Source organism: Stegostoma tigrinum, chromosome 18 (assembly GCF_030684315.1).
Source record: "Stegostoma tigrinum isolate sSteTig4 chromosome 18, sSteTig4.hap1, whole genome shotgun sequence".
In the NCBI taxonomy this organism is placed as follows: domain Eukaryota; kingdom Metazoa; phylum Chordata; class Chondrichthyes; order Orectolobiformes; family Stegostomatidae; genus Stegostoma; species Stegostoma tigrinum.
The window spans coordinates 22,182,058-22,197,158 of record NC_081371.1 but is presented as its reverse complement, the minus strand read 5'-3'; the positions used below and the strand labels follow the sequence as shown (position 1 = coordinate 22,197,158).

Below are 15,101 nucleotides of genomic sequence, written 5' to 3'. Positions count from 1 at the left end.
AATAAAACTATCCTTTTCCTAGCTACCATCAGTTCTAAAGAAAGGTCACTGGACCCGAAATTTAACTCTGATTTCTCACCATTGATACTGAAGAGATTTTCCAGCGATTTCTTTTTGTTTGTAATTATTTAACAGATTATTTAAATAGGCGGTATAATTGGCCCTATTGGTATATAACAGTGGAATGTAAAAGAAAAGTTTATTTTAAGGAAATGTTTTGAAAACAAATTTTTGTTGTACAATCAAAAATATTTAGAACCGTGAAAATGACATAATGCCATTTTTGTTGAGTTATAAAGGGCATGAGTGAGTTGGGGAGGAAGTAAGCATGGCATGAATCATCTGGATTGTGAGAAATATGGGAAACATGCCAAGAAGAAGTGGAAAATTATGCCAATATTCAATCTTAGTTATAGAATGTCAACAGTTTGAAAGCAGGCCATTCAGCCCAACAAGTCCACATCAACTCTCTGAAAAGCATCCCACCCAGACTCACCCCCTACCCTATCACTGTGTTTCCTATGGCTGATCCACCTAACCTACACATCACTGGACACTATGGACAATTTAGCATGGCCAATCCTCCTAGCCTGTACATCTTTGGACTGTGGAGGAAACCAGAGGACCCAGAGGAAACCCATGCAGACATGGGGAGAATGTGCAGACTCTACACAGACAGTCACCCAAGGCTTGAATTGAATTTGTATTTCTGGCACTGTGGGGCAGCAGTGCTAACCACTAAGCCACCATGCCGCAAACTCATGGGTTCACTTCCAGTCTTCAGGTAACTGTCTGTGTGGAGTTTGCATATTCTCCCTGTGTCTGCATGGGTTTCCTCCCATGTTCCAAAGATGTGCTGGCGGATTTGCCATGCTAAATTTTCCATGGTATTCAGGGATGTGTAGATTACGTGGATTTGTTATGGAAACTGCCGGGTTACATCAAAATCTAAATTGGTGAAGAAATAACAATTTACGGAATTTCTTTTTGTTTTCAGTGTTTGAAAATAAATTTTAAAGCTTTATTGAAGATATAGCTATACAATAGATATGTCAAAAAACTTACAAATTTTAAAATTTCAAGGAAATAATTCAAATAAGATTTGAATTTACTCTCCTCCCTCCCCCACCACATTTAGTTATAATTACTGAAAAACATAATACTGTATAAGCTGACCAATTGCAATTTAAAGATTTATGAAGATTTCTTATTATGTTTTTCAGTGATTATAACTAGATTACTATTTCAAAAAAAACCTTAAAGTTGAAAATTCCTTTACAATTGAACCAAAACCACAATTCAGAGTTAAAGAAGACGAGCTGAAGGTACAACAGAATTTAATTTTTAAAAATAAACTTTCATAATTTAAAATGAGCTGATTAATTTAATCAAAGAATTGGAGATATCTATTACAGCTCCTGGTAGATTCAAGGTTACAAGTGCTTTAGACCGAGAATTAAATAGTTCAGCATGGAAAAACAATTTGAGATATAGAATTTCTTCAGGCCTGCAAACCAAATCACAAGCAGATCAAGTTAACACACTGGTTTATTCTTGGACTATTGGTTGACCATTTTATGAATAGGAAAACAGTTAAATGTCTTAAATGTATTTGGCAACTACTTTAAGAACAAATCATATTATGGGAAGAACAAAATTCAATGAAATGTTGGTTTCCAGGAGAACCTGGTGTCAGTTTAATCAGTGATCTTCATATATAACCTGAATCTTGTGAATATATGGCTTTACAACCAGAACTAATCTGATATAGGATTGTCTTTGGGATTTCTGATTTATCTCTCTCAGATCTTTTACAAACAAAGGATGTTTACACACTGGAAAAATTATATAGACTGTGTTAGAAACTTAGATTTGGGAGTCGCCAGAAAAATTTGGCAAACAGAATTAATTTACTTCGGAAGACCATCCAAATGTATCAATATCTTTATGCACAAACACATTAAACAATCACATGACAAACTAGTGCAAAGTGGAGTTACTGTCCAAGATGTAGAGCAAAGAAAAATGCATAAACAAAAGCAATGTCTACTTCCATCAGATGAAACTAACTTTTACAAGATAGTGAGATACTTTCAAAATATGTGCAAAAACCAGAAAAAAAATCCTTAAACAACAGAAAAAAACATGTTGGTTAGATCTTAAAAACTAAATATTTTATAGCAAACACCATTAAAAGCAAAGCTTTTGACAGCCAGAATGCTTTCATTTGAATGTGTCTGCTTAGATAATGACATAACTCCTTTGGAAGAAATACCACAGCTATTTCTAGGGAAGATAGTCAGTCTTGTTTTTGAGAAATGTGCATGCCATCCAAAGCCAGAAGATGTCTCTTCTGGGCATGAAAGCATGTTTGCCCCAAAAATCTTGGAATTTGAGAAGGGATTCAAACACCCAAAAAACTTCTATTATCAGCCAAGATGATGTATGTCAGCAAAAAGAAGACTTTACTGTTCTCAGGTGAATGCTGGCTAAATCCAGAAATAAATACACCCCAATTGAAATCATCCATCTCAATATAAAGCAACTAATTCACATTACCAACAAAGAAGAAACTATCCATTTCACTGGAATGAAATAGCCATTTACTTTTTCCATATCTCTGGAAAAATCTTACAGGTTTAATCTCCTGAAAACTCTGGTAGTATCTGAAACCATTCATGCATTTGCAATGTAGTTGGTCCTGAGAGCATAGCTGTTCAGAGAAGATAGCAATACTGCACACCCAGGGCCACTACCAAGAAATCGAGCAAAAGGATAACATTGATAAAAAAAATCACCTAAATCTATCTCATGATAAAGTCAAAAGAAGAAGATTACTTCTTTTACTATTTCAGTTGTCTTCCATTAAAGGTTTTGAAGACTTAACAATCCTCTAGATAAGATAACAGTCCACACCAACACATGTCTTAAGTAAAAGATATTCAACAAAAGAAAGACTCGCCAACATCACAATAAATAAACATCACAATAAACAACAATAATAGACTATCCTCAAGCAAATGTGTACCTCCTTAAACTATGAAATTCTCTCTTCAAACATCTTTGCTTCATTTTCCTTTCTTATCCCTTAAAATGTTTATTAAAATCTTACTCTTTAAATAAGTTTTGGTCACTTACATTGCTATATTTTTATGACTTAGTGACAAATGTTCTGACAGCAGTTCTCTGAAGTGCCATTGGAACTTTTACTACTTTAATGGTGCTATATAAATCAAAGAAAGTTGTTTCTGTTAAACTTTTATATATGATAGTCTAGACAGTAAGCGTTATAGTGATCTCCTTAATGGTCATTCACGACAGCTGGCTGAATCCTGATCTTTGAGCATGCCCCACGTACCAACTTATCAGCAACAATGAATAGTAATGAAGAGTTCAAACACTTTTTGATCTTTTCCTGTAGAAAAGTGAGGAGAAAACCAATTGTGATGATTTCTTGTTAATCAAAAACCTTTTCTGAAAATTGGTGAAAACTCTGGGATACAAAAATACAATGAATACCTAAATTACTGTGAACCATTTGGCGATGTTGATTTGATACCAAATTCAGATCCCACATTCCAGCCTGCACTTTTATATTGATCTTTCGCATTTATGTAATACTTAACAGAAATGCAGGATATTCTTGCCATTATATTTAAACAAATCATGATTACTTACAAGTGATAATGGGAACTGCAGATGCTGGAGAATCCAAGATAATGAAATGTGAGGCTGGATGAACACAGCAGGCCAAGCAGCATCTCAGGAGCACAAAAGCTGACGTTTCGGGCATAGACCCTTCATCAGAGAGCATTTGTAGTTTGATAAATGATAAGAGCAAAACTACAAATGCTCTCTGATGAAGGGTCTAGGCCCAAAACGTCAGCTTTTGTGCCCCTGAGATGCTGCTGGGCCTGCTGTGTTCATCCAGCCTCACATTTCATTATCCATGATTACTTACAAGTTAGTTGCTGGATCATTCCTTCTTGCTGCTGATATAATTGTGCATGTTTTTTGCACTTTCCAACACTCAGCTGAAGTTTAAATATTCTAAATAGTCTGGCTGATATGTAAGTATTTTATTATGGATTTGAAGTCTAATGATGAAACTTATTTCTTCCAGTCATGGGTGATATGGCTTCCACTCAAGTTGAATGTATTGTATATAATATTGTAGCTTAAAAATAAGAGGAGCTGAGTGGTCTGCTCCTACTCTTGTTTCATATGTTCATACATACCTAGCTGAAATGAATTATTTAGTGAATTTTGAGCAAAGAAATTGCGACAAACTTGCTGTTTTAGTCTGTTGTGTCACTCAATACCCTACTGATTGTGATAGTGTCTTGTCACTACTTGTATCATATCTTTACCAAAAGTTAACGGTAGCCACTGATCCCAGCATTTCTTCTTATTATTTCTTTTTATTAACTCAGTCAAAACTATTTATTCCTGATTAAGCCAATTCTTAATCTGGTTCAACACTTCTTAAGTTAATTGTTACTTTAATTTGGTTAAAATTAGGCCTTTAAATGATAAGAGCAAAACTACAAATGCTGTAAATCAATCATTGTCTCTGGAGAGAGCATGTTATCTTAGTGCTTGAGCACCTGATTGCCTCCACACTTTCTATTTTCATTTTGTGTTCTCATTCTCATACGGAGCTGATTAGCATAGATACAAAATAAAGACAACAATGAACTTTTTGTTTCCATGCAGAGATTGGTTGATGCTGCTGAAGAAGCTGATTTATATCACAAGTATGATATGAATTTTGAGGTGAGTGTACTGATCAAGCACCAGAGCTAAAAGGGTATTTTAAAATTGTGTTAAAAGCAGTACTCCAGCATTAAGGTTCTCAACCCAAAATGTTAACTTTCCTACTCCTCTGATGCTGCCTGACCTGCTGTGTTCCTGCAGCTCCACACTGTATTGTCCCCGACTCCAGCATCTGCAGTTCTTGCTAAATCCAGCCTGAATTTACACTGATAAATTCCATTTATCTTGTTTGCTATTTGGTACTGAGATTTAGCAAAGATTTCTACTCAACTAAGCCCCTAGGTAATACTTGGGTAGATTTGTATAATAGAATCATATAGCTGTTTGCTCATTGAAATTGCTATTCAGTTAGCCCTAAACAAAGATTATTTGCAATGTACTCCCACTGATTTTTATATCGATTTGTTTAGAACCTTTCCTCGTATATGTAAGACCTGCTGAGTACAGTTCATTCCCCTCGTGGCAATGCTCACCTGCTGCCTGCAATGTGCCCCTGGCTCCCTAACATTAACCACATCCCAATTCCTGCGGTGTTCAACCAGCCTCAACAATGTTCAGTAATCCTCCAGACAATGTTCACATGCACCCCTCAACAATGTTCATCTTCTTCTGACAATGCCTACCCCATTTGTAACACAGCTTACCATCCAAGCAGTACTGAACAGCCTGTCTCTCGATAATGGACACTTAACCCTCCAGATAATGCCCATTGCCTTCTGACAATGTTCATCCCCATTTGCTGACAATGTTTACCTTAATTCAGACAATGTCTACCCTCTCTGGACAATGTTCAGTCTTCTTCTGAAAAAGCACATTCCACCCTCCCCACCCCTCCCACATTGCTCACCACCTTTCCTTCCTGACAATGCAGAAGCTATCTTAGTAATGCTCATCCTGCTGTGACAATGTCCATTCCCCTTCAAGAAATGCTCACCACTCCTGTGCAATGCAATGTTTACTACCCTACTATACCCAGCAACTCTGTCTCTGCTCCCAACAGCTCTCACTCTCCTTCCAGCAAAGCTCATCACCCCCTCTCTAAGCACCCTTCCTTGCCTCTGTCAGCTAACATCAGAACAATTAGTATTGTTGGGGTCAGGCAGGAGGAGGAGTGAGAATTGCTCAGGCTGAAATGGGACAGTGAGCCATGAGATCAGCATTGTCTGTTTGTGATGGGTGTGGGGTGTGAAATTGAGCAAAAGGGTCAGTTATGTCAGTGAATAATAGACAAGGGTGATTGTTGCCCAGGTCTGAGGGACATGGCAAACATTGTCAGGGGCTGTTAGGATCTGAGCAGAATGGGGGCTCCTGCGGCCCTTTTTTGAGGAACTGTTAGGAAGGGAGAAGGGTTGAGAATTGCCAGAAATTGAAGGATGATTGTAAAAATTGTCAAAGGTCGGGGTGATCCAGTTTCAGAGGTTAACAGTTTCATCATTTTAAAAACCATGCGAATTAATGAAGTGAAGACAGATCTTAAGAGATATGCTGTCTGTTCATGGTAAAACAGGGTTTATAACTTAGTTGGAATCACAATCATCATTTGGCTTCCTGACTGTGCTCATTACTGGATTCAAACTGGAGCATGGACTGGAAGATGCAAAATTGTCAGGGTAAATGGGTAGATGAATTTATTGTCACATGAAAGCACACCCACTTCCTTACTCTTTTGAAGACTTCGGCCTTTGATTCTACTACCTCCTCCATCAAATGCAGCGCATTCCATGTCAGCTGCTTATAACTGCTTTCTGAGTTCTACCTATGTTGTTGGCGCCTGAATGGACCATGAACACCTGCTCCAAAATGTTCCTTTGCAGCTCAGAGCAGAAGTTTAGAAACCTGGCTCTGGGTAGAGAATGCAGTACTCTGGGCACTCTGTCTCAGCTGCAGAGAATTGTATTAAACTCCCCTAACTATACTGTTTCCTGCTATCACCACATTCCTAAATTCCACCACTTGAGACACTTTCTAAACCATTGTGTCCTCGTCAGTTTGCTCATCCACACTGCAGCTAGACTTTTCACTGATACAAGCTGTAAGAATCTCAAATGTTGGAGATTTAGTTTAGCCCCTATCCCTTTTACCTACTGGGTCCCCATACCCACCTCACCTGCTGTCGTACCTCCTGTGATTGACCACAGACCAAATCAGAAAACGCTTTCCTAAGAGGCTTAACCACTTTCTTGAATAAAGTGTCCTGGTGTATTTCCTACCTCAGGTGTCATATTCTGCAGCTCAACCTTTGGCTCTCAAACCCTGAGCAAAAGATTGTTGAGCCACAGAGACCTATTTTCCTTTGTTCACTCCACTGCCTAGGACTTCCCAAAATATGCCGCTGCAACAGGTCACCTGCCTGCCACTGTTACTGTTTCTTTTTGACATAATTAATTGTAATTTAAATTACTAAATCAATGCCTCTTTTCAAAGTTAGCGATATAGGGAAGAACCTCAAATCTTGGGAACAAGACAACTGAAGGCTTCTCTTAGATGTAGATGTACAAATCATACACAAGAACTGGTGATACAACAACGTGTTTCTTTATTTGAAAAGTAAACTATTTGTAGAGATTGTTCACTGGGAACCAAGTACTGTACATCTGATCTCTATCGCTGCTGCTTCAGACTGAATAACAAGGACAGTGGGGCGGCATGGTGGCTCAGTGGTTAGCAGTGCTGCCTCACTGTGCCAGGGTCCTTGGTTCATTTCCACCCTCGGGTTACTGTCTGCGTGTAGTTTGCATATTCTCCCCGTATCTGTGGGGGTTTCCTCCAGGTGGTCCAGTTTCCTCCCATAGCCCAAGGATGTGCAGGCTAGGTGGACTGGCTGTGCTAAATTGCCCATAGTATTCAGGGATGAGTAGATTGTTGGGAGGGGTCTGAGTGTGATGCTCTGAGAGTTGGTGTGGACTTATTGGGCTGAAGGATATGTGTGCTGGTTGTAGGGATTCTATGATTCTATGAATAACAAGTCATGTGGATGTAGCCATTGGATGTGACACTATTTATTCCCTATCCCTAGTTGCTCTTGAGAAATTGGTGCTGTGCTGCTGCTGTGAATCACTGCAGTCCATTTGGTTACAGGCAGACCGTCAATGACATTAGGGAAAAAGCTCCAGGGTTTTGACCCAGTGAAACTGAAGGAATGGCTATATATTTCCAAGTCAGGCTGGTGAGTGGCTTGGATGGGGACCTGCAGGTGGTGGTGTTCCCATGTATCTGCTGCCTTTGTCTTTCTAGATAGGCTTGGAAGATGCTGTCTGAGGAGCACTGGTGAATTTCTGCAGTGCATCTTGTAGACTATCAGTGATGATGGGAGTGAAGGTTTACGGATTTGGTGCCAGTCAACTAGGCAGCTTTGTCATGGATGATGTCAAGCCCCTTGAATGTTGTTGGAGCTGCATTCATCCAAGCAAATTGGGACCATTCTGTTAAACTTCTGACTTGTGCCTTGCACACGATGGACAGGCTTTTGGGAGTTAGGAGATGAATTACTCACTGCAGGATACCTAGCCTCTGATCTGCTGTTGTAGCCATTGTATTACATGGCTATTTCAGTTGAGTGCCTGATCAATGGTGACCTCCAGGCCATTGTTTGAGGAGTATTCCACAATCATAATGCTATTCAATGTCAAGAGGTGATGCTTAGATTCTTGTTGGACATGATCATTGCCTGGCACCTGTGTGATGAAATGTTATTTGCCAATTTCCAACCTAAACCTAGATATTGTCCAAGGCTTGCTGTGTTTGAATATGGACTGCTTCACCATTTGAGAAGTCATAATGTGCCGAACACTGTGCATTTAAGAGTGAACATCCCCACATCTAATCTTTTATAATGGAAGGAAGGTCATTGATGAAGCAGCTGAAGATGGTTGGGCCGAGGAGACTATCCTCAGAAACTCCTACAAAGAAGTCCTGGAGCTGAGATGACTGACCTCCAACCAGAGCCACAACCAGTAGACTAATACATCATGTCCTGTCAGGAGGTACACATTAATTGATAGTTTTAGGGGTGATCTGTGCCTGTCCATATAAAGTGACCCGTACCTGCTTACACCAAAGCTGCCTGTGTAGAAAAGCACACAATAGCCGATAAGTGTTAAAACAAAATTTAAGTGAAACGCAGTGGTACCTTTGAACAAGACTACTGCAAGGTTGGCAAAGGAGCCTTACTACCAATCATCTGAGACTGTTTTGATAATAGAATACCTAAGAACAGACAAGTATTAATTCCAGCCTCATTAATGAAAGGATGATTGTCTCAGTAAATGAATAATACCAGGTGTGAGCCACAGCTGCAAAGACAACAACTAAAGATATTTTGTAGTAATTAACTTTTTACTTACAGTATTAAGAAATAGGCTTTTGTTAAAGATTATTCAAATAATCATAGAAGTAGTTTTCAGCTGATAACCAGAATCTAATACAAGCAACAGGGGTGGAAGAAGTACTTAAACGCAGAAGTGAAAGTTATTTCGTCTTGCGAAATGCCTTCCCTTATGTCCTGAGCAAGATACACGGTTCACAACCAACTAATCATAAAGTGCTAACATTTGAAGTAGCTGTACAACTTTACATTTTATTATCTAACTGTATAATAGAGAATAACCTCCTAGAAATTAGTTAAAACTAGCTGTTTTTGTATTTTACATGTATAATTAGTACAGTGGGATATATAAGAGGAACAGCAAAATTTTAAAGAAGAAAGCACCTGTAATATAATGAATAGAATTTACATCTTCCTTAGAAATAAGAAGCCTGAAACAGATTCGTAGGTGTTTAGCCAGTAGCTTTGCAATGCAAATGAATAGGATGCTTAGCAAGATCTTAAAACCTAGAGATTACAATGTCTGGTAAGTGCCATAAGACCATGGGAACCTGGGGCTGTCTGTAGGAATGCCCATCACTGATTAGGCCTCCCACAGAATTGGGTGTATGGGTTAACAGGAAAGGACAGTGACTACGTTGTGTTTGATTATTGTAGCAGAAAATTTATAAAATGCTGTATATTCCCTGCAAAAAATCAGAACGTGTCATTGATCTCTCTTCTAATCTGAGCCAAAGATTAAGGAAATAATTGAGTTCTCATGTTGAGGCCAGATTCAGGGACGATCCTTTGGCCTTCTCCCTGTAATAACTGGTTTTTGCTTGAATGAATATCTTCCACTTGCAAGGTGTGTGTGTGTGTGTGTGTGTGTGTGTGTGTGTGTGTGTGTGTGTGTGTGTGTGTGTGTGTGTGTGTGTGTGTGTGTGTGTGTGTGTGTGTGTGTGTGTGTGTGATTGTGTGTGTTCGGGGTAAGGGGGGTGGTGTTTGTGGGGGGCATGGGGGCTGAGTGGTATAGGCTCCAACAACAGTAGTTTATCATGCAATCCTTAAACATGCAAGCACAGTTTATTACAAAGGGACAGCCACTGGCTATGGAACACTTATAATTGGGAATACATAAGAAGCTACAAATAGGTAAGATAGCGGAATTAGGGAAGGATAAAGCTGAGGATTGTTTTGAAAATAAGGATGAGAATTTTAATATCAAGGGCTCTCTTGACAAGGAGCCAATATAGCTCAGCAAGAATTGTGCCAATAGACAGATTGACAATAGACAAGACAAGAAGCACAATTTTGGATGACTTCAAGTTTATGGAAGGTAGAATGTGGTAGACCAGCCAGAAGTACATTAGAATGATAGATTCTACAGAGAATAAAAGTGTTTGAAGTTTCGGCAGCAGATGAATTGAGGCCAGGGTTGAAATTGAGCAATGTTGTGGAGCTGAAAATGAGCAGTCCAGATGATGGCATGAATATGAGCTCATCTCTGAATCAAATGTGAGACAAAGGTTGTGAACAGAGATAATGGGAACTGCAGATGCTGGAGAATTCCAAGATAATAAAATGTGAGGCTGGATGAACACAGCAGGCCAAGCAGCACAGACTGGTTTAATTTCAGACTATTCCCAGGATAAAGACCGTAAGATATAAAAGCAATGTTAGTCATTTAGCCCGTCAAATCTGCTCTGTTTTTTGATGAAGTCTTGGCTGATCTGATAAAACACAACTCCACTTTCCAGCTTTTTTGCATAACCCTTGATTCCCTTATTGATCAAAAATCTCCCTGTCTTGGCCTTGAAATGCTTATTGACTCGGCCTTCGTAACCCTCTGTGGTAAACAATTTCACAGATTCATGAACACCAGTGGAAAGCAAAGAAGGTTGCCTCAGAGTACAATGGCATCTTGATCAGATGGACCAATGGACCAAGGAGTGGCAGATGGAGTTTAATTTAGATAAATGTGAGGTGCTGCGTTCTGGAAAGGCAAATCAGGGCAGGACATATACACTCAACAGCAAAGTACAGGTGAGTGTTGCTGAACAAAGAGTCCTTGGAGTGCAGGTTCATAGTTCCTTGAAAGAGGAGTTGCAGATAGATAGGATAGTGGAGAAGTTTGGTATGCTTGCCTTTATTGATCAGTACATTGAGAATAGGAATTGGGAGGTCATGTTGAAGCTGTACAGGACATTGGTTAGGCCACTTTTGGAATACTGCATTCAATTCTGGTCTCTCTGTTGTAGGAAGGATGTTGTGAAACTTGAAAGAGTTCAGAAAAGATTTACAATGATGTTGCTAGGGTTGGAGGGTTTCAGCTACAGCAAGAGGTTGAATAGGCTGGGGCTGTTTTCCCTGGAACATCAGAGGTTGAGGGACGACCTTAGAGATTTATAAATCATGAGGGACATGGATAGGGCAAATAGATAAGGTCTTTTCCCTGGGGTGAGAGAGTCCAAAACTAGAGTGCATAGGCCAATTACTGTTGGGTTAGGCACCTGTGTGATACTTAATTTTATGTATCTTCCAGGAAAAAGGTGTTGAGGGACTCTTACCAACTCTTAGCAAACAGGAAAAACCCTTCCACCTCAGTTTAAATTCAATCTTTCAGCTTTGAAGACCTTCAAGAATCTTGTGTCCTATGACATTTTTTCACTTCTGTCACTGACTGCATACCCTATCTTTGGTTTGTCAAAACTCTGCATATCATGGGGATATTATTGCTCATATACAAAAATGAAATGTTTTATCAATTGCACAGGTGAGTTACATACAAGCCAAATTTCAATGTATAATCTACAGTGAATCGATTGAGATACTCCATGTTCCCTCAGAACATTGAGTTGATAAGGAGAAAGATTATCCAAACTCTTGCTTCTGATCAAGATCCAGCAACTAGAATTATTGAATGGGTTCCAAATGTAGCTGTTTCCGGCTGAATGGTGAAACAACGGCAACACATTATCCACTGGTTTGCATTAACAATAATTTCTTCTACTTCCTGCAGTTTGATTATTATAATTCTGTGCTGATCAATGAGAGAGATAAAAATGGGAATTATGTGGAGCTTGGAAATGAGTTTATTTTGGAAGTAAATGAACATTTCAACAATTTGCCTGTGAACACCTCACTCAGTAACATACAAGTCCCAACTAATGTGTATAATAAAGGTAAGGTAAACAAGTTTGTTCCTTAGCATGTTACTTGCCATTTCTAATTTCAGGTGTTAATGAATTTGTCGTTTTCTTTTTATCATTTACTGTCTTCCCGGCTCTCCTGCCCTCCTGATGCTGGCAACTATCCCATGTTTGCCATCTTTCCTCTTCCTCTCCCAATGCCAGAATCTACTTGAAAAATGCTATTGGCATTTCAGCCAATACAAAGTGGAAAGAATGCAAGGTAGAATAGCCTTTAGATGCCCTGTTTTCTGAAGTTAATGTTGAGACTGAAGGCCCATTTTCACAAGAAGCTTGGACCTTCAGCATCCAACTCACTTTCTAAGAGCCTAATCTGAGACTGTAAATGGGCCAAACCCAATTTCTACCTTGATTCTAACATGAAATCAGCATAATAATTAAAACTTCAAAATATGTTCAAGCTGTCGGTAATCCATTCGTCAATTTCAATTTTATTATTTTAAGTAAAACTCCGTGCAGTTTAATTATCTTTCCTCCCAAAAACCATCTGAGCAACATCAAGATTTTTCACAAATGTATATTTCATAAATGTATTACTGTCATCTAGTGACAGGACATCTGCACTACATCAGTTCTTATCTTCATGATGCAACAACCTTTCTGAAATGGATGAGTGGAATGTTTTCTCAGCAGTCTAGCTGAAATGACCAAATATAGTGATAGTGTGAACTGATACTGCTTCTTGGTTATCATGAGGTTTTAAGTACCCAAGGTGGTCTCTGTCAGAAAACATTTATTGATTTGCTTTGAATTTCTGGACTGGTTACCGTGATTCAAATTCATTCACTGTTTGTGAAACATCTGGATATCAAAATCCAATCCACTGACTAGTCAAATATTTGACACAAAGTTTAAATGAACCAAATTTCTCACTGGAGATAAGATATATGTTGAATAAATTGTGTAACCAACACATAAGAGCAATAATTTCTGATACAAGGAATCATCAGTACTTAAGTAGAAACATTAGCCGAATATACACATTCTGTATACTTTGGAAATTAATGATAAGTTTCTGTATAATATGTGTATTGTCCATACTCCAAATTTTATAGGGCTCGATCCTTTATTTTTAAATGAGCAAAGTGATTCCACAATTAATACATTTAAAGCACAATTTATTAAAATGGTACAGATTAGATGGAAAATGTCACTGATCTGATTAACATTCCTGTACCACTGGCGTAATTTCAGCAATTCTCATGAGTTATAAGATGGAGTTTTGAATAGAGTGAAGGCTAACTGAAATCCGTCACACTTCGTTTAAGGAACAAACATCTTTACTTTGCATAGCTCCAGTAACAGTAGCATCTTATGTCACAGGATAGTCATAAAAAATCCAATCTGAACGATTTAGTAATGCCATGTGATAAAGTGCACATCTCTTACCACTTACCCTTTCCACAGATCCTGATATTTTGAATGGAGCGTACTGGTCAGAAGCATTAAACACAATCTTTTCTGACAACTTTGGTCAAGATCCAACTCTCACCTGGCAATATTTTGGAAGTTCCACGGGATTCTTTAGACTTTATCCAGGTACACACATCAAAATTCAACAGAGAACCGATATTAACATTTTTGAATGAATTACTTTGTAAACAAAGGAATGGAGAATTTGGGTTTATATGCAATGACCCTCATTTCACATCTTACAAATTATATATGTGTTGGTATTTAACAACTCTGGAATCCAGAAAGATTTAATGGTAGAAATCTCAGAAGATGCCAGAGAGATTGCTGGTGACAGTTTTGAATCTCTAGGTGTGAATCATAGAGAATGGTATTATGTTAAAGCACAGAGTGAGGGGCCATTTGATCATTGTATATATGGTGGCACTCTGCAATAAAGATTCAGCTAGATATTCTCTCCTAACTTTGCCCCGTAGCATTCCATTTTGTTTCTTTTACTTAGTTAATCAATTTAATTTTGATAATGACAGATTAATTGATACCTAAAAACGATTAGATGGTCAGGCAGAAGACAGCCTGATGATGACAGACTGTTATGAGTCTATACTGACAGCCTCCAGCTCAAATACTAACCCTGCATAATTTACAGGATGCACAGAGATGGCATCTACAAGTGTTGAGATGTGGGAAATGAATAACCTGCAACCATGTCAAGGGGAAAGGCACAGGTCAGAGCTGGACAGCAAGTTCTGTTTTGGGGGGAATTCAGATAAGGAAGCTGATGGGACAAGAAATGGAAGAAAACTGATGGGTATGTTCAAAAATTGTTAATGAGTTGGAAGCCTGTCGTCAACGTTAAGGAACAATTGTTTGGGACCAACTTGATCTAAATCCATTCTTTCCAAAATACAGCATGGAAAGATACTCTTCTGTCTAACCAGTCCACGCCCAACATAATTCCAAACTAAACTAGTCCCTCCTGCCTGCTTCTGGCCCACATCTCTCCAAATCTTCCGTATCCACGTACTTATTCAAATATCTTTTAAATGTTGAGGTTGCGCCCACATCCTCTACTTCCTCAGGAGGTTCATTCCACATGCAAGTGACCCTCTGTAAAAAAAAATTGTCCCTCATGTCTTTTTTAAATTTCTCTCCTCTCACCTTAAAAATGTGCCCTCTAGTTTTGAAATCCCCCATTCTGCTATTAACCCTATCTATACCCTTTATGATTTTATAAACTTCTATAAGATCACCTCTCTTTGTCCTATGCTCGAATGAACAACAAATCCCAGCCTTTGTTTATAACTCAAACCTCTGTACCTGGCAACATCCTGGTAAATATCTTCTGAACCCTGTCCAGATAAATAATCTCCTTCCATAACTGGGTGACCAGAACT

At 38.7% G+C, this 15,101-nt stretch overlaps 1 protein-coding gene across 9 annotated transcripts in view; it reads left to right on the top strand.

The window, feature by feature from the left end:
• LOC125460896 (voltage-dependent calcium channel subunit alpha-2/delta-4-like) overlaps positions 1 to 15,101 on the top strand; it is a 403,518-nt gene that overhangs the window by 55,829 nt on the left and 332,588 nt on the right. For all 9 annotated transcript variants that reach the window (XM_059652381.1, XM_059652382.1, XM_059652384.1 and 6 more), the window contains 3 exons: positions 4,717 to 4,776; positions 12,102 to 12,264; positions 13,699 to 13,830. In XM_059652381.1, coding sequence (XP_059508364.1) covers positions 4,717 to 4,776; positions 12,102 to 12,264; positions 13,699 to 13,830 — 355 coding nt within the window. The remainder of the gene's footprint in view (positions 1 to 4,716; positions 4,777 to 12,101; positions 12,265 to 13,698; positions 13,831 to 15,101) is intronic.